The sequence below is a fragment of the Somniosus microcephalus genome, chromosome 13 (genome assembly GCF_052327205.1).
Source record: "Somniosus microcephalus isolate GS21.2 chromosome 13, FLI_Smic_1.0, whole genome shotgun sequence".
NCBI lineage: Eukaryota > Metazoa > Chordata > Chondrichthyes > Squaliformes > Somniosidae > Somniosus > Somniosus microcephalus.
The window spans coordinates 171,569,902-171,593,200 of record NC_140999.1 but is presented as its reverse complement, the minus strand read 5'-3'; the positions used below and the strand labels follow the sequence as shown (position 1 = coordinate 171,593,200).

General features: G+C 43.6%; 1 protein-coding gene across 2 annotated transcripts in view; it reads right to left on the bottom strand.

The window, feature by feature from the left end:
- The window catches only part of LOC147108772 (phosphatidate phosphatase LPIN2-like), a 96,886-nt gene that overhangs the window by 30,754 nt on the left and 42,833 nt on the right, over positions 1-23,299 (bottom strand). For both annotated transcript variants that reach the window (XM_086005592.1, XM_086005593.1), the window contains exons 3-8: positions 19,127-19,222; positions 14,946-15,244; positions 10,729-10,836; positions 10,519-10,639; positions 9,346-9,847; positions 2,469-2,568 (exon numbers count right to left, since the gene is read on the bottom strand). In XM_086005592.1, the coding sequence (XP_085861718.1) occupies positions 2,469-2,568; positions 9,346-9,847; positions 10,519-10,639; positions 10,729-10,836; positions 14,946-15,244; positions 19,127-19,222 (1,226 nt within the window). The remainder of the gene's footprint in view (positions 1-2,468; positions 2,569-9,345; positions 9,848-10,518; positions 10,640-10,728; positions 10,837-14,945; positions 15,245-19,126; positions 19,223-23,299) is intronic.

The window sequence follows — 23,299 nt, the reverse complement described above, 5'->3', positions numbered from 1 at the left end:
GGTCTCAGCTAGAGTACTGCGTGCAGTTCTGGTCACCACATTACAGGAAAGATGAGATTGCATTAGAGAGGGTAAAGTGGAGATTTACAAGGATGTTGCCGGGAGTAGAGAATCTTAGCTATGAGGAAAGACTGGGTAGGCTGGGTCTATTTTCCTTGGAACAGAGGAGGCTGAGGGGAGACCTTATTGAGGTGTATAAAATTATGAGGGGCATAGATAAAGTGGATAGAAAGGAACTCTTTCCCTTAGCAGAGGGGTCAAAAACCATGGGGCACAGATTTAAAGTAATTGGGGGAAGGTTTAGAGGGGATTTGAGGGGAAATGTCTTCACCCAGAGGGTTGTGGGGGTCTGGAACTCACTGCCTGAAAGGGTGGTAGAGGCAAGAACCCTAACCACATTTAAAAAGTACTTGGATGTGTACTTGGGATGCTCTAACCTGCAGGGCTACGGACCAAGAGCTGGGAAGTGGGATTAGGCTGGATAGCTCTTTGTTGGCCGGCGCGGACACGATGGGCCGAAATGGCCTCCTTCCGTGCTGTAACTTTCTATGATTCTATGAAACCCATTGTGGGGACTCAAGCTATTGAATGGATAACACAAGTACAATTCCTACCTATGCCCCGTGACACTTCTGACATTTTTGACTGATAGTTTGTATCTTGAATTTTTTTCCAGTCTTTACTGTACCACTTCTGAGTTCACAAATAATTATTTACGGAAAAGGATCGACATATATACAAGACCCAATAACTATGTGAGCTTTACTGAAACAGCAAAACGATTTTGGTCATTTGTAACTTCCAACAGCAGACTCAATAAATTCTCCCATTCTCTATTTCTCTCTCTACTGCATTCACACTCTCAAACTATCTGAGCGTTGCTTGCACTCTTTTTACGTCTTTTATGAGTTCTCCATCTCTGAGCCAATTAGTTCTTCAAAATAAATCTAATGGCCTTCACAGGTGGCAATTTAGGAAACCAAGAGGCCATCGCCTGTTTGGTCAACTAAATTGTCAGCACACTATAACATCAAAAGTATATGCAGCAAAATTAATTTGTCCAAAAACAAATTTGGTTAGATTTTTCAAAATCTAAAACCTATCGTGAACAGTTTAATAATACCACAAATTCTAGGGCATCATATTTCACTTTCTCCCAGCCATCCCGGGTTATTCCTGCCTGCCACAGCTTCCAACCCTTCGAGTTTCATACTTCACATTTTTCCACTTATTTTTGTACCTGATGTTCTCCACATTTCATCTCCTCTTCCATTTCCCCTCTCTTTTTAACCTGCTTTCATCCATTTCCTCTTAGCCTCTCATTACAACCACCAGTAAGAAACTGAGGCCTGATGTTTAACACAATGTTTAGGACCGCATAGCTCATCTTATTGTTCTTTACAACACACTGTCAATTAGAGTAGTCCCAAGTAATCAGATTACACAACTCCGTATCAGTACCATTTTGTTTTAGTCAACACAATTCAAAAGAACTATATACAAGTACATTTTACTGTCTAAAATGAGTCATAAGAGTCACAACGGCACAGAAGGAGGCCATCCGGCCCATCGAGTCCACGCCAGCTCCCCGCAGAGCAATCCAGTCAGTCCTATTCCCCCACTCCATCCCCGCAGCCCTGTAAGACCACCTCCCCCAAGTGTCCATCCAGCCTCCCACTGAAAACACTGAGTGTCTCCGCCTCCACCACCTCAGTCATCAGCGAATTCCAGGCCATCACCACCTGCCGTGCAAAAAAGTCTCTCCCCACATCCCCCCGCATCTCTCGCCCAAAACCCCAAATCTGCATCCCCCCGTCCCTGCACCATTAAGCAGTGGGAACAGCCTCTCCCCGTCTAGCCTATCCAAACCCGCCACAATCCTGCACACCTCCACCAAACCACCCCTCAACCTCCCCTGCTCAAATGAAAACAAATCCAGAATAACAACAGAAAATGCTGGAAAAACTCAGCAGGCCATGCAACATCCATGGAGAGAAAATAGAATCCAGCCTCTCCAACCTGTCCCTGCAGCCAAGATCCCCATCCCCGGAAACACTCCGGTAAGTCTCCTCTGCATCCTCTCAAGGGTCCCCACATCCCTCCCAAAGTGCGGCGACCAGAACCGGATGCAACACTCCAGTTCTGGCCCAACCAACGCGCCACAAAGGTTCAGCACAACCTCTCCACCTTTGCACCCAACACCCCCACCTACGAAGCCCAAGATCCCACATGCCCCGCCACCCTCGGAGACCCACGCACACCAGGTCCCTCTGTCCCTGCACACTCCTCTGTCCCCACAACATTAAACATAAGATGATGTCACAGTCGAATAAACATCAAATAAAACATTTCCTGTGCCAAGCAGCCTTTATGGTTAGAAGTAACAGAGTAAATGAATATACTGCTATTATCAGTCTGCTGAATTCTTTTGCTGAATTCCTTTTATCTGTACATTTTGATCACAGTACCTCTTTGGGAAATACAGAGCCGCAATATTAGGATCCAACTTTTGTAGGTCATCCAAATAGATATCACAAGGACCCAGATGCTGGCTTCTTTTAGGTCCACCTATCCCAGAACACAAAGAATGTAATATTAGCGTTCATTTATATTCTTTGCATCTGCCATTTAAAAAAAAACCTAAATATGATTAAAGCAATCATTCTGACGAAAGCTCATCGACCTGAAACGTTAACTCTGTTTCTCTCTCCACAGATGCTACCTGACCTGATCTGATGATTATTTCCAGTGTTTTCTGTTTTGATTTTATGATTATTGCAATCCCGTCTCAGTACCTACCATGTATTTGCTTGAAAAATAGTTACACGTATCAGTTTAGAATGAGTTGTTAATATTGAAATTGGATAATATTCAGTATTGAAGTTTGAAATATAACAGCTGCCTATTTATCTGCTCGTATATACAAATATAAACTTTCTGGGACTAGTTTAAACTAATTTTAATAGTGAACGAATAAATCACATCAATTCAAAACTCACTACTTTGTCCAAAACCTCATTTTTAAAATCTTGAAAAAGGTCTACCAAATGCAAAGAGCTATTTTATTTGAGTGCAGTCCATTCATGTGGTATCAGTCTTCATTCCAACCAAGAACTCTGAACAGTTTGAGTGCGGATTCACTGAACTGGTTCACCTTGTTGCTCTCCATTAGGATCCTGGGAGTACCATACCTCATTACTTCATTTGTTTGTAGTTGACAGGGTCTCAGCTGAAGCCACTGTCTCAAGTGTTGACACATTACCCAAGGCTTCAATCTGTCTACTACCAATTTCCAGAAATAGGAGTTGCAACTATAGGCAGAGTTCAGGAAAGAAAATGATAAGTGAACAAAATAAAATTCCAAAAAAAACCAAGAAACTTCTGATGGAAATCAAATCTGCTACCTGCAGTTTTCCTTCCAAATTTGTTGACTGGGACAAAGAAAATAAGCGGACTGAAACAATCAGGGTCTCTGAAGCATTTTGTAGTGGGATCGATGGGAGTGGGGTGGGGGGAAGGCAGAGATAGAGAATGGAGTCAACAGGAAGATTGAGACACATATTGGTCAAAGCAATCATGCAAGTGTATCCAATATCCACCCTCAGTTACGGGTTGCTAGTTAACAACAGAAGTTGAAAGTAAAACACAAGACACAAAAGACAGAGGAATATGCAAGTGGAGATGCTGAAGGAAGGGAGTTCCACAGGGTTGGTGCATCATGGCTGAAAGAGTGGCTGCTCCTGGTGGGGAGACAGCAAACTATTTGATGATAACATGAAGCTACTATTGAGTAACAACACAAAAGGACAGACCAAGTAAAAGTTTTTTGAATTTGTGGCTGCGCACAGCACTCTCAAACAGAACTTACATTTATAAATACCTTTAACATAGTGAAACATCCCACGGTAGGCATCAAATCCGAGCAGGAGTAAGTTGGAGGAGGTTAGGGTAGGTGACCTTAACCACACTAGTTACATTCTACATGGTGTCAAACCCAAGTGGTCGAACACTGCAACGTTCTAGATCAGTACCTTACCATCGTTTTGTTCGGCTTTACATCGATGCAGAAGTGGCAGGATAACTACATCCAACGTTACTGCCATCGAGTCTCTCCTATTGTGGGGTCTTTATTTCTACATATTATGTACAGATTTGTCATATCTCTAAATAAAACCACTGTCGCTTAAATACCCTATTCAGGTCAGCTGAATCCATCATCAGCCCATCTATCATCATGGTTTGTAAACATCAAAAGCATCAGGCCAGGTTAGCAACCAACCAATCATTACAACCATGCTGCAGACCTGTGAACTACCCATGAACAGCACCACAGGAGATCCAATATTGTCTGGTGAAAACATTACCATTTTATACGTGACTGAATAAACAATGATTGGGAGTATGTTACACATTTGGGCGATTTGGACGACAATCTAAAATATGGCATGAAACTTGAACCATTTACAGTCTTCTGAATCTTGATTCTGACCAACACCTTTGAACATATTTCTAAATATGATATTCAAAACTATATGCATTTTACATTTTTTTCTTTTGGAGTTTAATTAATTGCAATTTTGATATTTTACTACTGCTAGGTACAGCCAAGCCTTTTGTGAAACTCTAAAATATGATAGGAGGAAGAGTTAAGGCCGCTGCTCAAGTCCTCCCTGTAGAAATCCATGTAATTGTAGCTGCTTCCTTCTAACTGTAGCGGAGAGCGACAAGAGAGCAGCAAATTGCTTGTAAATTTCAAGAACCAGGATCAGCGACTGGTTTGCTTTCTCTTTTCTGTAAAAGATTAGCCTGCATCTAAAACTCTTCTGTTTGACAGACACACACACGACTCCAACAACCTGACATCTAGCTAGTCAACTGCTCCCTGAAGTGCTGCACCTGGTGGCACCAATGAAATGAAAGTTTATACCATGAAACTCATAAAAGTTGATTTTTTTTCCAATTGCCACACTTTATAGCTTTTTACAGTACTTTGTATACAAGAGAATTTATGGTAGTTAAGGGTGAAATCATAAAACTGATTGCTTGAACAATGTTAAACCACGAGTGATTTTACAGTACACAACACACTCCCAGCTTTTCCATCCATCCTGTGCCCCATTTCCGCTCCCCTCGCTTGAATGTGCCAGCTCTTGTTGGGCTATGGTTGTACAAGTGCCAGCAGCCTTCTGGTAATTTGATCATTCAGCATGCATCAGTCTGAACAGTGAGTGTGACAGGCTATTTGACTGTGTAATGCCTCATACCTTTACACAATTCTGTTCTCACCCAATGTGCACACACTTTCCAGCAAGGGTTGCTGGATAGCGATTAGAAGCAGGAATCCTCTTCCCAAGCCCAAGGAAGGCGAGGCAAATTGTTGCTGAAACCACCTAATTCAGCACAGATCAAAAATCAAAGCTGGTACCTTTGCTTCCAAGGCCATCAGAGAAGCTCTTCCCAGCTCTCAATATACAGTCTTACCCCATTTTCATTGTTGCCTTCCTACTTTGAAGTGTTCCAATTGATACTGGGACAACTGCCATCAGTTACATAGAAGTTATACTATAAAACCAAGCCAGCCACCCCAACCAGTCTATGTCCTTGTTTACCTCCACTTGAGCAGATGTGGCTGCAAAGTTCTAGGATACAGATTTTCATGCAAAGGGGGAAAATGTGTTTAAAAACAAAGCAAAAAAAATGCATACTAAGACAGGAAAGCGTTATAGCAGTTCAGGCTTTCTTCCAATACTTGGTGCTCACACAGAAAAACAGCTTCCATATGCAGACCTATGAACCAAAACCTGCTCCCTTGCACATGCAGTGTGTGGGGTAATGTACCACTGGATTAATAATTACCTGTAAATCATGGTATCAATTAGAGAGATCACTTGAAATGTCCAGTTCGTGTTCCTTTTTTTTCTCAAAAAAGGTGGAAGATACCAAGCTGTCACATGAATGTGTACAAGCTAAAACTAACAGTCAGATTAATTTACATGTAGAATAATACACAGAAGCAGTGAGACACAAGATACAGAGGGTACACTATTTAGAAGATAGATTCACTCCACAAGGGTTAAAATATCCTTTTTAGAATGTACATCTTACACCCCTTGATAATCAACATAACTTGCAGGCAAAACATATGCAATGTTGGTATGTGGATTACGCAAATTTCCAGTCCTCCCACAAAGGTCAGATCTCCAGTGAGAATTAAGGATGAGCGCGCTTTCGACAAGGTTCCAAAATTTCTACAACACAATAGGACATGATATCCTGCTCAAGAGCAGCTGTTCACACCTCATCCAGGTCTTACATATTGGCCATGTACAATTTAATTAGCACCTGGGTCAAAGACTCTGTACACTGACAAGTTTACGGAGCAAAAATAGGGAGGTATTGCTTCAGTTGTACAAGGTATTGGTGAGACCGCACCTGGAATACTGCGTACAGTTTTGGTGTCCATACTTAAGAAAAGACATACTTGCTCTCGAGTCAGTACAAAGAAGGTTCACTCGGTTAATCCCGGGGATGAGGGGATGGACATATGAGGAGAGGTTGAGTAGATTGGGACTCTACTCATTGGAGTTCAGAAGAATGAGAGGCGATCTTATTGAAACATATAAGATTGTGAAGGGGTTGGATCGGGTGGATGCGGGGAGGATGTTCCCGATGATGGGTGAAACTAGAACTAGGGGGCATAGTCTTAGAATAAGGGGCTGCTCTTTCAAAACAGAGATGAGGAGGAACTACTTCACTCAGAGGGTGGTAGGTCCATGGAATATGCTGCCCCAAAAAGCTGTAGAAGCTACATCATTACATAAATTTAAAACAGAAATAGACAGTTTCCTAGAAGTAAAGGGAATTAAGGGTTATGGGGAGTGGGCAGGAATTTGGACATGAGTCTAGGTTCGGATTGGTCATGGCCCTGTGGGTAGCGGAGCGGGCCCAGGGGCCGTGTAGCCTGATCCTGCTCCTATTTTGTGTGTCTAATTCTGTTAGATTCAGGAGATGGTTCTGTGATAGTAGATTGGCGGTTAGGATCAGATCAGCCATGATCTTATTGAATGGCGGAGCAGGCTCGAGGGGCCGATTGGCCTACTCCTGCTCCTATTTCTTATGTTCTTATACTATCTGGTCTGGGTCTCACCCGACAACTAAACTCCAGACTCCATTTACACTTTTTCAAGGAGGCTTTGAGGGTGTCCTTGAAGCGTTTCCTCTGCCCACCTGGGGCTCTCTTGCCGTGTCGGAGTTTCAAGTAGAGCGCTTATTTTGGGAGTCTCGTATCGGGCATGCGGACAATGTGACCCATCCATCGGAGCTGATTGAGCGTGGTCAAAGCTTCGATGCTGGGGATGTTGGCTTGAGCAAGAACACTGATGTTGGTGCGCCTATCCTGCCAATGGATTTGCAGGATCTTGCGGAGACAGCGTTGGTGGTACCTCTCCAGTGCTTTGAGGTGCCTGCTGTACATGGTCCATATCTCTGAGGCATACAGCAGAGTGGGTATCACTGCTGCTCTGTAGACCATGAGCTTAGTGCCCACTAAGTATAACATCCTCACCGACACCTGGGAATCCCTGGCCCAAGACCGCACAAAGTGGAGGAGAAGCATCCGGGAAGGCGCCGAACACCTCGAGTCTCTTCGCCGGGAGCAAGCGGAAGCCAAGCGCAGGCAGCGCAAGGAGCGCACGTCAACCCAAGCACCCCACCCACCCGCCCCTTCAACCACCGTCTGCCCCACCTGTGACAGAGACTGTAGGTCCTGCATTGGACTCATCAGTCACCTGAGAACTCATTTTTAATGTGGAAGCAAGTCATCCTCGGTTCCGAGGGACTGCCTAAGAAGAAGAGAAGTCTCCATTATCAGGTTTGGCAAGGAAGACAGCTTCCATTTTAATTCTAGCTATTTTAAAGTACTGTTTGAACTAAAACAAGACAAAAACTTAATTTATCATCACAATTTTAAAACTCCTCCAGTCCTACAATCTTGGGGAACTTTATGTTCCTCCAACTCTGGCCTCCTGAGAATCCCCACTCCCAGTGCCCCACTGCTGGTGGTTGTGTCTTCAGCTGCCTAGGCCCGACGCTCTGGAATTCCCTCCCTAAACCTCATCGGCTCTCTCTCCTCCTTTAAGATCCTCCTTAAAACCTACCTCTTTAACCAAGCTTTTAGTCAACCTCCTAATACCTCCTTTTCTGGCTGAGTGTCAAATTTTGAATACCTTTCTGGGATGTTTTTCTACATTAAAGCCTCGATATAAATGCAAGTTGCTGCTGTTGCAGCTGTTGAAAAATGATGCACCTTTACTAGGTTATTCACGATCTTGCGTAAATTGTGACATAGAAAAATATTTTTGGTTTTGTTTATATGGTAGTATTTTATCATTACATCAAAATCAAATATCAATGGGCCGGATATTCCGATCCCTACGGGTGTGTACGCGCTGTGTACACACCTCGTAAGGACATCGGAAATGCCGGTTTCAGGCAAGCGCAACCAGCATTTCCGATCCATCAAGAATGCTGTTGACAGATTGGACGCCTGCCCTAGAGAAGGGCCTCTGCGGGCGGATAGTTCGGCTTTCTGGAGAACCTCCGCCCGCAGAGAACCCTTAGAAATCTTACGCCTGGTAAAAGCAGGCGTAAGGCCCGCTTTTACCAGCATAAGATTTGAAAAAAGGGAAAGCACTCATTTATCATTTAAATATACTTTTAAAAAGGTATGTTTATTTTTAGCCCCGTAAAAAACTTTAATTACTTTTTTCAAAAAATTAATTTTGTTTAAAATATTTAATTTATTGTAATTTCAACTAATTTTAAAAATGTGATTTAAAAAAAAAATTATTTAATGTTTTACAGTGTTTTTGGGGTGAACTCCATTCATATATTTGACAGGTCTATCTGTCAAGTGTATGAAGGGAGATTCCCTTCTTTGATTGGCTGGCCTGGCCCACGTGATCCCAGGGACGCTTGCGAACTGCATGCACCTCTGGGATACGTGGGCCCTGCGCATTTCGAGTTGGAGAGGCCCAGGAGCGGAAGTGTCCGGACCTCGGGAACACTCAGTTAAGTCCGTAGATTTTTCCCAGATCGGAGGCCTCCGCACGCAGGAAGCCTCCGATCGGAAAATACGGCCCAAAATCAAAACTTTGAATGTAATATAGCTGTAAATATATTATGTTCCTGAAAATAAATGATATGAATCACACTAATATGCTTTTTGCCTCTTTAGTGATAGGTAAAATGTATAAACTGTACACGAGCGTACATTTCTAGAAAAGGGATCCATAACTTAGCGAAAAACCTATAAATACCACAGCAAAACGTTACATTTGTATTTACCTTTCTTTTTATCTGTTTCTTCTGTTTTTACACTGGCATCTAGGCACGACGCCTGCTGCGTTGGACTATTACTGCTTTCTAAAGTGGGTGGGCTTTCATTTTCTGGCTCAGTTTCTGGCTGAGCAGTGGACTGAATGACTTCAACATCTTGCTCTTCTGATGTACACGTTTCAGTAATTTCCAATAGCGCTGTTTGGACTGCAATATCTGTTCCAAAAATCTCCGTCACAACTTCGGTTTGTTCTGACCAAGGGATGTCTTCTAGAAAAGTTGGCTTTGTTGCGGATGGAGCCGCCTGTTCCGTGGATGTTTCAAGCAATGCAGGACTTCTTTGGGTTCTTTGAGGCTGAGGCTTCAAAATGGTTATGGTATTATTGATTTCAGAGGAATCACAAGCAGTTGCATCTGTTGCACTGTTGTCCACAATGACTCGGAAATGTGTATGCTCAGAAGGGGTAATGGTAACTACTCTTGGTTGCTCAGGCTTTTCCATTTTACTGACCTGTAAGATGAAAGCCATTTCTTTACACAGCTATTAAGTTGTGATTTGGAACATTCTTCACTATAAACGCTTTGAAATATAAGTGAACAACTTTTAACATTTATAAAACAACAAAAATAGGAGAAATGCTTTATAAGTATTAAAAATGTTTTACACTAAATTAATACAACACAATATGCCATCAGTAAAGATAAAACTCTGAAAAGTTTTTTTCTTAAGCTACCCTTTTGCTGGAAATATGTTGTGTTTAGAAACCTAAAACTTTATAAAGATTGAAGTTAGATTATCAGACAGGATTTGAAAACATTTATGCTGACATAATTAGCCAATTTAAAAAACAAACATTCAAAGCTCTGACAAAAATGGATAATAAAAAAATTTAAAATCAACGAGCAGATCTTCCTTGGTGTTGTTCATCTATAGTCTTTGATCGGCATCATGTTCGTGAGGTTTAGCTGCTAACCCTCAAGACCACTGCTCTAAATAGTCCTCATAAATTGCTGAGGTTAATCATAGAGCACTTGGAACCACTTGTAAATTGCAGGCTCCAGGGCAATGACTGGCTTAATTTTTATACAGATGCAGAAACTGATTACAAATTGCCTGGAATTGAGATTATGAAGTACAGTAGTACAAATATTTAACAAAGTTATTATCAATAGATACTGTACCTGTGGAAAACCGCCCCAAGCCCACTGCATCCGAGACTCTGCTCCCATAAAGGATCCTTCGTGCGATTTTACAACCAATTCAGAGTCACTATTTGGTGATGAAAATCGGTCATAGGAATGGCTAAAAAAATTAATTGTGTTATATAATTTTCATAACATTACTGCAACAAAGATAACAAACTTTAAAAACTTTAACTTCAGTAATTATACCTCTCAATAGAAGACCATTCACCATCTGAATATGGATAGATTTCTCGTGAATGGAAGGTGCTTGAATCTTCATCAGGTAGTTCAGAAAAGAAATGGCACATTTCATTGCTGCAGGAAAGATAAAGAAGTATGAGTGGCACATTAACTTTCATGTACCATACAGACAAAGTTTTAGTTAGGCAAGAGAAATAAACTTTGCTTCTATATAAAATTTGACATTAAAAGATCGATGGCATTATTCGAAGAGGTGCAGGGAGTTTCCCAACATCACTAAAAAAAACTAACTTGTCATTCATTGCATTGCTGTGTGTGGGATCTTGCTGTATGCACAATAGCTGTGTGTTTACCGACATAATCACAGGCGCTGGATTGCAAAGTAATTCATCACATTCACGTGGAGTGGTTCGAGATGCAATAAGGCACTACCTACATGTAATATTTTTCTTCTGTATCACATTTTAGATTTAGAAAAGAAAGTTTACTTATTAGAACTGCTCGAGTATACATTTGATGTTACACTTTATACACAAACGTGTTTCTGTTAATCAGAGTACTTCCCAGAACCCACTGTTAGCAAAACAGAGTTAAATTCTTACAACACACAAAGGTATCAAGGCTGGCTCCAGTTCTCCTGAACTCCGACTTTGGGTGCATCTATACTGCAAGTTTAGTGTTGTCATGCAGCAGTTTCAGGCTCACATGGATGCTAAACTGGTAGTGCAAATCCAGCCCCAACCCAATTCCAACGCAAAGTGGAGATTCCCTGGCGGGGGTCGCCTCGCACTGCTTTGGTTCAATATTGCCTGCACGGTTTGTCCAGTATGGCGTCAAATCATGCTTTGCCATGTGCTTAGGTGGTCAGCGGAACTCTTTGTAAACCTACCTGCCCTGAATTGAATTATTTAGAAAACAGAGATTCTCCCCTCCCCACTCTCTAAACATCTGTAATTCTACTTTTTGGGAGACTCTGTGCACGTGTGTATCCAGGCTTGCACAGAGCTTCTCTCCCGAGCAGGACAGTTATGTTCTAGCCAACCAGGAGCCAACAAGTGTAAACAGGATTCTGCCTGGCTAGAACCCAAACTACAGCGACTGGCATAAGAATGGCAACTGTAGTGCAAGTGATTCCTTAATGGGTATTATGCCACCCAAGTACTCAAGAACTTTTTAAGGACACAAAAACTGATGGCTGCAGTAGAATTTATAAATAAGTTTACAATAAAATCTCCATGCTCAGAATGATATTTAGAATCTTTGCAGCTGTACATATGAAATTATTAAAAGCTAACTAGTTATTAAATCATGACTGAATAGTTAAGTTACTCTGCCCTGTTACTGCTTGAACTTGTAAAGCAATTTCTTCTAGAATGCACAAACACTGTCCCTTTAGACAAAAAACAAATTGTTGAATGGCTGTGCAATAAGATTTTATATTTGTTGAACGATATATCTGTAGAGTTTGTCACGAAAAAGGTGACTCGGTTTGGGGAGGGAGGAAAAGATCATTTTGCACTGGATTATGGTTAACTCAGTAACTTGGGGAAGCTGCCATAACTAGAATAGATTTTAACTGTTTTTGTGTGAGTTGGGATAACCACGATTAAGTTGTGTTGGGTACAAGGGGAAAAAAATGTGCGTTTCTGGCATGCATTGACTGGGAATGCGCAATCAAGTGAAGGGAGGGAGAGAAGTTAGTGAACTCCATCATTATTAAAAAAACAGGTTTTCTAACAGCAACAAATTCTGACATTTTATAACTAACAGGATTTTGATTTAACATAAATTCTGAAGATGTAAACCTAAAGCAAAATACATATAAATACAATAGGACCAGAGGCAAATGGTAACTGAATCACAGCAGAAGTAAACTCAGATACTATTGGTCAGAATACTGGGGTCAGGTCAAAGGTTAAAATTCTAAAAATCTGAAACAGGAACCCCACCCGCCCACTTCTGGTTTTAATGGAGGCAGGACAGGGGGCAGGCGACCAATCCGCTCATGGGAGGCGTGCTGGTCATTTAAATATTATAATGAAGCTGCCAGCCTTCATTTTAACGTTCATTCTATTTTTAAACACAAGTCGGCCAGGTTTCCCAGGAATCGGGAAACCCAGCAGGTGAAAGGACATGAGAAGGGCTGAATCCATGAGGTAAGTGCCTTTAAAGCACTGCTTGTGGGCAAGAAGGAGCAGGAGTGTGCGTTTCCTCCAAGCCCAACAAGCTACCCAGTAAACCATCCCACCCCCACCTCCGCGATCTGTCTGCTCCCCCCCACCACCACCATCGGACCCCACCTCCCCGACCACCATCAGACCCCACCTCCCCGACCACCATCGGACCCCACCTCCCCGACCACCATCGGACCCCACCTCCCCGACCACCATCGGACCCCCCTCCCCGACCACCATCGGACCCCACCTCCCCGACCACCATCGGACCCCACCTCCCCGACCACCATCGGACCCCCCTCCTCGACCAACATCAGACTGGATCCCCGGGATCAGAACCCCCTCCCACAAGACATACCTGCTGTCCTCAGCTGCGGCTTTGTGTAGCGGGCTTCCTCGCCAGTCAGGCCTAAGCCTGTCTGTGGGCAGGAAACCAACAGGAAAAAAAATGTAAAGCAGCCCTGCAGTTAGAAAGTGCAGGACATTCGGGATACCTGTCCTTCCGGGTAAGATCAGCCATGATCTTACGGAATGGCGGAGCAGGCTCGATGGGCCCTATGGTCAACTCCTGCTCCTAATTCTTAGGTTCTTATGCACTTATGCTTGAACTGTATAAAACACTAATTGGGCCACAGCTAGAATACCGCATACAGGCTAGTCACCATATTACAGAAAAGATGTGATTGCACTAGAGAGGGTACAGAGGAGATTTACGAGGATGCTGCCAGGACTGGAGAATTTTAGCTATGAGGAAAGATTAGATAGGCTGGGTTGTTTTCTTTGGAACAGAGGAGGCTGAGGGGAGATTTAATTGAGGTGTATAAAATTATGAGGGACCTAGATAGAGTGGATAGGAAGGATCTATTTCCCCCAGCAGAGAGGTCAGTAACCAAGGGGCATAGATTTAAAGTAATTGGTAGAAGGATTAGAGGGGAGTTGAGGAGAAGGTTTTTCATCCAAAGGGTTGTGGGGGTCTGGAACTCACTGCCTGAAAGGGTGGTAGGAACCCTCATCGGATTTAAAAAGTACTTGGATATGCACTTGAACTGCCGTAACCTACAAGGTTACGAACCAAGAGCTGGAAAGTGGGATTTGGCTGAATAGCTCTTTTTTGGCCAGCACAGATATGACGGGCCGAATGGCCTCCTTCTGTGCCATAAACTTCTATGATTTTAATTTCTACATGCAGTGGAAAAATGTGAACTGACAAATTTTGGAATAGGGAAAGAAATGGCAACACTATCAATGGTGAGATTTTGTGATAACATTTGAAATAGAGTACAGGAACCTTGGTGTGCATGTATACCGCTCATTAAAGTTGCATCAAAAGTAGATACGGCCATAAAACAGAATCCTAGGTTTTGTACAGAGATACAGGAAAGTAATGTTGACCTTGTTTTTTTACTTTACCTTGAAAAAGACCTTACTTCGGCCACAAATGGAGTGCTGTGTACAGTCTTAGACAACACTTTATAGGATGAAAATAACAGCAATAGAAAAAGGTACAGCATATATTTACAGGAAACTTTCTGATATCCGGCACTGACGGGACCGAGCTGGTGCCGTCCCATCAAAAGTGCCGGACATACCAGCGTTAATGTTGAAACATACGGAACTGAAAAGCTCCGTGTGAATCAACAAACCCTGTTGCTTAGCAACAGCTTCAAAACAGTCGGCTGCAGCTGCAAGCATCTCTAGCTGAAGCTGTTGCTATAGCTACAGACCTTGCAGTGCCTGACTGGGGAAAAAAAAAAGCAACGAGAACTAAAAAAACGGCTCCTGATTTTTGCCGTTAGATCGAGTATTCCGGACATATAACCTCCGGATAAACCAAAGTTTCCTGTACTAGGATGTTACCAGACATCAGGGCTTTTGGTTGGGCTTTTTTCACTGGTGCCGAGAAGGTTAATGAGTGACCTGTTGGTCTTCCAGTTTATGAAATGTTATAAGGTAAACAGGGATAGATTGGTCAGTGAGACAGCAACAAGTAACTAATAGTCATGCATGAAAAACAATGCATATGCTTCTAAAGCTTGAGGAATAACTTACTTTGTAACTACACATCGCAACTGTTCCTCTGTACTAATGTCCATCTCGGGTACATCTTGCTCGTCTGAAGAGGACTCCTGGTCATCTTTCTTTGAATTCTCTGGTTTGTGCTTCCTCCTTCGACGTCTTTTCTTTTTGGCTGAAGTGTTATTTACAGTGTTTTCAATTTCTGGGCTATTGAATGGAGTTGGTAAATTTTGATTCTCAATGAATTCAGAACTAGCCAAATCTGGTTCTTTTGCAAAATAAGCCCCTTCAACTGGAATTGGTGATGTTGTTAAGTGTGTGGGAACAATGCCCTATGAAAAAAATAAAACCATGAGTAAAATTGGTACCGTCATCAAGCTTAAAGCTCAGTTGCCACATCATTAATGTTTTCTTTTCATTTATGAAGAACTTTGTAATGATAATGGAGAAAATAATGGGGCTTAGGATAGCTTAACCTCCAGGACCTGATGGTTTCCACCACAGGATATTAAAAGAAGTAGATGAGGAAATTGCAGAAGCGTTAGTTATAATCTTTCCATTTTTTTTGAGATTCGGGAATTCAGCTGTTAGATTGGAAATTTGCTAATAGCACACCACTATGCAAGAATGGTGGGAGAGAGAAATCAGGTTACTAAAGGCCTGTCAGTTTAACGTCAGTTGTGAGGAAGCGACTAGAATCTGTCAATAGAGATGGAGCGACTGAGCACTTGAACAAATATGAGATATGAGTTGATCAGAGAGAGCCGACATAACTTTGTTACGTGTACATCTTGACTGATTAACGCAGTTGCATTTTTTGAGGAGATCATTAATAAGACAGGTAAGGGAGTGCCTATGGATGTTATAGAATGATACGCCAGTGCCAGCTCTTTAGAAGAGCTATCCAATTAGTCCCACACCGCTACTCTTACCCCATAGCCCAGCAAATTTTTCACCTACAAGTATTTATCCAATTCCCTTTTGAAAGTTGTTATTGAATCTGATTCCACCACCCTTTCAGGCAATGCATGCCAGATCATCATAACTCGCTGCTTAAAAAAATGTTTCCTCATCTCGCCTCTGGTTCTTTTGCCAATTACCTTAAATCTGTGCCCTCTGGTTACTGACCCTTCTGCCACTGGAAACAGTTTCTCCTTATTTACTCTATTAAAACTCTTCATGATTTTGCACACCTCTATCAAATCTCCACTTAATTTTCTCTGCTCGGAGGAGAACTACCCCAGCTTCTCCAATCTCTCCACAGAGCGGAAGTCCCTCATCCCTGGTATCATTCTAGTAAATCTCTTCTACACCCTCTCTAAGGTTCAAGTGTAGTGCCCAGAATTGGACACAATGCTGCAACTGGGGCCTAAACAGTATTTTATAAAGGGTCAGCATAACCTCCTAGCCTTTGTACTCTATGCTTCTATTTACAAAGCCAAAGATTCCGTATGCTTTTTTACAACTTTCTGAACTTGTCCTGCCACCTTCGAAGATTTGTGTACACACACCTCCGGGTCTCTCTCTTCCTGCACCCCCTTTAAAATTGCACCATTTAGTTTACATTGCCTCTCCTCATTCTTCCTAGCAAAATGTAACACTTCACACTTTTCTGCTTTAAATTTCATTTACCAGGTGTCTGCCCGTTTCACCAATCTGTCTATGCCCTATGTATACAGATGTCTATTATCAATATCGACTTCCAGACGGTTCCACACAATGAGATTATTAGCAAAAATGAGAGCACACTGAATTGGAGGTGGCCTTTTGACTTGGTTTGGACATTGGTTAGGAGACAGAGAGTGGGGTTAAAGGGTATGTATTCTGATTGGCGGGAGGTGACAAGTGGTGTTCCCCAGGGATCTGTTCTGGAGCCTCAACTTTTCATTATATTTATTAATGACTTGAGGAAGGAATAGAGTTGTAGGTCAAAGTTTGCAGATGACATTAAGTTAGGAGGGACAGTATGATGCGCTATCAATTACTCAAAAGACTGAGGTTAAGCGAGTAACTAACAGGCTTTTATTAACAAGAGAATGAAGGTGTGCCTCGAGTGGTCGACCAGTCCAGAATACAGAGGGACTGTGGAGCAGTCACCTTTATACCTGGACTCGTGGGAGGAGTCAGCCGAGGCATGTACAGACATGTACACAGTGGAATACAAACACCCACACAGGCAGGTATAACAGTGGTTTACCACACTGTACATACAGGAAACTCTCTTTTTACCAGCACCTAAATAACCAGAAATCTCTCTTAACCGGCAAAATTCAGGAGTAGGTTCAGATAAGTTTTACTTCATATTAGTGGCCGTGTAACCGGGGTTCCTGCACCTGTTGCCATGCAACAGGAACGCCTGGATCTGTGGCCGTGTAACCGGGGTTCCTGCACCTGTTGCCATGCAACAGGAACGCCTGGATCTGTGTCCGTGTACAGGGCTCTCGTACCTTAGTAAGTATACCTCTCTGTAATCCAGACTTTTTGATCAACCGGCACCACGCCGGTCCCATTGGTGCCGGATAAAAAAGAGTTTCCTGTAGCGCTGATGGGAGCAGGAAATTGTAAAGGGACGTAGACAGATTAAGTAAGTCGGCAAAACTATGGCAACTGAAATTCAGTGTGGGCAAGTGTGAGGTCATCTACTCTGGATCCAAGAAAGACAAATCAGAGTATTTTCTAAATGGTGAGAAACTAGAAAATGTAGAGAAGAGATATTTGGGAGTCCAAATATACAAATTATTAAAAGCTAGTAGACAGGTGCAAAAAAACAATCAAAAAGGCTAATGGAATGTTCATTTTTATCTCAAGAAAGAAAGAAATACTTGCATTTATATAGCACCTTTCATGTCCTCAGGACATCCCAAAGCTCTTTACAGCCATTGAAATATTTTTGAAGTGTAGGCACTAGAGAGGAAGTTATGTTTCTGTTTTATAGAGCCTTGGTCAGACCCTATCTGGAGCACGGTGTTCAGTTTTGGGCACCACACCTCAGGAAGAATACATTGGCCTTGGCGGGAGTGCAGTGCATTCACCAGGATGATACTGGGGCTTAGAGGGTTAAATTGTGATGACAGGTGCATAAACTTAGCTTATACAGGAAACTTTCTGGTATCCGGCACTGACGGGACCGAGCTGGTGCCGTACCATCAAAACTGCCGTAGAAACCAGCGCTAATGTTAAAACATACGGAGCTTTTAAGCTCCGTGTGAATCAACAAACCCTGTTGCTTAGCAACAGCTTCAAAACAGTCGGCCGCAGCTTAAAAGCGTCTCTGTAGCGAAGCAACAGCTTCAGCTAGACCTTGCAGAGCCTGACTGGAAAAAAAAAGCAACGAGAAGTAAAAAAACTTATAGGAAACGGCTCCTGAATTTTGCCGGTAGATAGAGCTTTCCGGTTAAACGAAAGTTTCCTGTATTCTCTTGAGTATAGAAGATTGAGTGTAATCTGATCATAGTGCTTAAAATGTTAGAACGATTTAGTAGGGTAGATAGAGAAACTATTTCCTCTGGTGGGGGAATCAAAAACAAGGGGACACCATCTTAAAATTCAAGCTAGGCCACTCAGGAGTGAAATCAGGAAGCACTTTTTCCCCACAGAAAGGGTAGTAGAAATCTGAAACTCTCTCCCTCAATTAGCTGTGGATGCTAGAACAATTGGAGATTTCAAGACTGAGATAGTTAGATTTTTGTTAGGTAAAGGTATTAAGAGATATGGAACAAAGGCAGGTAAATGGAGTTGAGGTGTAGATCAGCCATGATCTAACAATGGGGGAGTAGGCTCGAAGAACTGAATGGCCTACTCCTATTCCTAAAATCTGCACCAAGGTGCATTAGGGCACAGGTCTGCACACAATGAATTCTCAATCTCGATCATCACAGTGAGATAAATTAATACATTCAGCAACCAACTTATTCTTGAGCATTTTGTTGTAATTGACTATCACAATTTGACTTTGATTTTCAGATTTTATTTTTCCTGAATTTGGGCTTAAAAGAGGTAAAACCAGCTGCAAATCAAATCAAATAGCTCAGTGACAATTGTTGACCAAGTTGACAAGGCCCCACTGCCCAAACTTGCTTCATGTAGGACTCTTACACCCAACACTGAAAATCTTCACTGCATTAGCTTGTTGTGAACCCATGTCGGAAAAATGAAAGGCCAAAGTCTAACCCACTGCAATAGTCATCTGACTTGCTTCTAAATCAGCAGCATACCTCATTTTTCTCAGTTTCTTCCACAAAGAAGGCCTCCCCATTGTGTCCGAGTTTCATCTGCAGCTCGACTGGTTCTCCATTGATTTCAATGTCAACCTGAAATAAGCAGAAACATTGTACATAGCCAACACTTCATTGATTCACTACTTTAGTCAAAAGTCTGATTGGCAAAAGGCAAATCTACACACAGTCATGTGCTTCATAATCACACAACTGCTTTGTATGTTTCAGTTCAAAGGGCATTTTAGAGTGCAAGGAAGCATGTGCGTGTTTCAATATAGGAGACAGCCAATAAATTGAATTCGGTCAGCACAAGACTATTCCTTTCCAATGGTTTACAGTCCCTCTCATTATATTCACTAAATGTTACAACAGAAGAGCACAAATCTCCAGCCCAAATGGGAGCCATTCCTCACATTTGCTAATAAATGTGCGATGAGCTTCACGAGTTCATGGCCACTGAATAATGTATCTCGCTGCAAGACTGTAACCTACTCACTGGGCTGGAGAAGAACACTGCAAAAGGATTTTCTGCCTTCCAGAATGGAGCATTGTCGCTTTAAAATGAAAATGGGAAATTTACACACACTGGTGTTCATGTGGATGAATTACTGTACACCAATACTGAATCCTAGTTTATGCTCATTCTGTGGTCAAAGTTCAACTGCAATGGAATAATGTCACAAGCTTAGTCTGTTTTCAATCACAATACTGATTCAGATGAATAACCTTAAATCAGTTGTTCCCTCATTAACTCCCTGGAAATGAAATTCCTGGACTGAGGTATGAGCAGTGTAATCGAGGGAACGGTAGCATAGTGGTAATGTGACTGGACTAGTAATCCAGAGGCCTGGACTAATGATCCAGAGACGAGAGTTCAAATCCCACCACAGCAGCCGGGGAATTTAAATTCAGTTAATTAAATAAATCTGGAATTTTAAAAAAGCTAGTATCAGTAATGGTGACCATGAAACTATCGGTTTGTCGTGAAAGCCCATCTGGTTCACTGATGTCCTTTAGGGAAGGAAATCTGCCGTCCTTACCTGGTCTGGCCTATATGTGACTCCAGACTCACAGCAATGTGTTTGACTCTTAACTGCCCTCTGAAATGGCCTAGCAAGCCACTCAGTTGTAACAAACCGCTACAAGAAACAATAAGAAGAATAAAACCGGACGGACCACCCAGCATCGACCTACAGACACGACGACGGCACACCCAGCCCAGTCAACCCTGCAAAGTCCTCCTCACCAACATCTGGGGATTTGTGCCAAAATTGGGAGCGCTGTCCCACAGACTAGTCAAGCAACAGCCTGACATTGTCATACTCACAGAATCATACCTTTCAACCAATGTCCCAAACTCCTCCATCACCTTCCCCGGGTATGTCCTGTCCCACCGGCAGGGCAGAACCACCAAGGGTGGCGGCATAGTGGTATACAGTCGGGAAGGAGTGGCCCTGGGAGTCCTCAACATTAACTCATGGCTTCAAGTCAAGCATGGGCAAGGAAACCTCCTGCTGATTACCACCTACCGCCCTCCCTCAGCTGATGAATCAGTACTCCTCCACGTTGAACACCACTTGGAAGAAGCACCGAGAGTAGCAAGGGAACAGAATGTACTCCGGGTGGGGGACTTCAATGTCCATCACAGCGAATGGCTTGGTAGCACCACTACTGACCGAGCTGGCTGAATCCTGAAGGACATAGCTGCCAGTCTGGACCTGCAACAGGTGGTGGGCGAACCAACACAAGGGGAAAAACCTACTTGACCTCGTCCTCACCAATCTACCTGTCGCAGATGCATCTGTCCATGACAGCATTGGTAGCAGTGACCACCGCACAGTCATTGTGGAGACGAAATCCCGTCTTCACACTGAGGACACCCTCCATCGTGTTGTGTGGCACTACCACCATGCTAAATGGGATAGATTCAGAACAGATCTGGCAGCTCAAAACTGGGCATCCATGAGACGCTGTGGGCCATCAGCAGCAGCAGAATTGTATTCCACCACAATCTGTAACGTCATGACCCGGCATATCCCTCACTCTACCATTACCATCAAGCCAGGGGACCAACCCTGGTTGAATAAGGAGTGTGGAAGAGCATGCCAGGAGCAGCACCAGGCATACCTAAAAATGAGGTGCCAACCTGGGGAAGCTGCAACACAGGACTACATGAATGCTAAAAAGCAGAAGCAGCATGCTATAGACAGGGCTAAGCGATCCCACAATCAACGGATCAGATCAAAGCTCTGCAGTCCTGCCACATCCAGTCGTGAATGGTGATGGACCATTAAACAACTAACGGGAGGAGGAAGCTCCATGAATATTCCCATCCTCAATGACAGTGGAGCCCAGCACGAGTGCAAAAGACGAGGCTGAAGCGTTTGCAACCATCTTCAGCCAGAAGTGCCGAGTGGGTGATCCATATCGGCCTCCTCCGGAGGTCCCCACCATCACAGAAGCCAGTCTTCAGCCAATTCGATTCATGCCACGTGCTATCAAGAAATGTATGAGCATACTGGATACAGCAAAGTCTATGGGTCCTGACAACATCCCGGCTATCGTGCTGAAGACTTGTGCTCCAGAACTAGCCGCGCCTCTAGCCAAGTTGTTCCAGTACAGCTACAGCACTGGCATCTATCCGACAATGTGGAAAGCTGACCAGGTATGTCCTGTCCATAAAAAGCAGGACAAATCCAACCCGGCCAATTACTGCCCCATCAGTCTACTCTCAATCATCAGGAAAGTGATGGAAGGTGTCGTCGACAGTGCTATCAAGTGGCACTTACTCACCAATAACCTTGAAACTTATAAAATTCTAACAGGACTAGACAGACTAGATGCAGGAAGGATGTTCCCGATGGCGGGGGGGTCCAGAACCAGGGGTCACAGTCTAAGGATAAGGGGTAAGCCATTTAGGACTGAGCTGAGGAGGAATTTCTTCACCCAGAGAGTGGTGAACCTGTGGAATTCTGGAATTCAGGAAGGAAGGAAGGAAGGAATTCAGGAAGGAAGGAAGGAATTCAAGAAGGAAGGAAGGAAGGAAGGAATTCAGGAAGGAATTCAGGAAGGGAGGAATTCAGGAAGGAAGGAATTCAAGAAGGAAGGAATTCAAGAAGGAAGGAATTCAGGAAGGAAGGTAGGTCTGTCCTCTATACACAAAAGTTATACAGCGTACCTACACATATGTTATATCAAAAGAAAGCTTATGATTATGGAAGTGTCATAGGCATATTTACTTTTTGGTCAGACAAAAATGGTTCGGACAGTATACTAAAAACATTCAAAAAATTGACAACTCCGCTCATTAGTGTCGAGTGACGTGATGGTTGACCAATCGTACAGGGGATAGCGTTGAGTGACGTGATGGTTGACCGATCGGTGCATCACGGGGAGGGGGGGGAGGGGTTCATTGTGTGTGTGGGCGGGCCATCCTACAGGGGATAGCGTTGAGTGACCGTGATGGTTGACCAATCCTGCAGTTGAGTTACCTGATGGTTGACCAATCGGTGCATCACGGGGGGAGTTTCATTGCGTGTGTGGGCGGGCCTAATCCTTCTGAGCTGAGGTGAGTGGCCGCCATCTTGATTCCTAACTATTGATTTATTTTTCCCACTCTCAACACAATTAAATAGTTTTTCTTTTTTTTTTTTTTAAAGTTAATTAATTTGTAAATATTTTTCTAAGCTCATTAATTTTCCTAGCTTTCACCCTTTTTTTTGCTCTTGACTCGCCGTCTCCGCCGGGCGCCGCAACCTTGGAGGGTTACCCCAGCAACCGGGCCCGGGCCCCTCTCAGCCTGTAGCCGCTCGGGGGGGGGGGGGGGGGGTGGGGGGGGGGGGGGGGAGGAGGGTTACCCGGCAACCCGGCCCCTCTCAGCTTCAACCGCGCGGCCCGAGAGCCCGACCGAAACCGCGCAGGTCAGCGGGGGCTCCTGGTCACCAAGGCCTCTCCCTCTCTCCTCCCCCCCTCTCTCTCTCTCCCCCCTCCTCTCCTCCCACCCCCCTCCTCTCCCCCCCCTCTCTCTCTCTCCTCTCCCCCCCCTCTCTCTCTCTCTCCTCTCCCCCCCCTCTCTCTCTCTCTCCTCTCCCCCCCCCTCTCTCTCTCTCCTCTCCCCCCCCTCTCTCTCTCTCCTCTCCCCCCCTCTCTCTCTCCTCTCCCCCCCTCTCT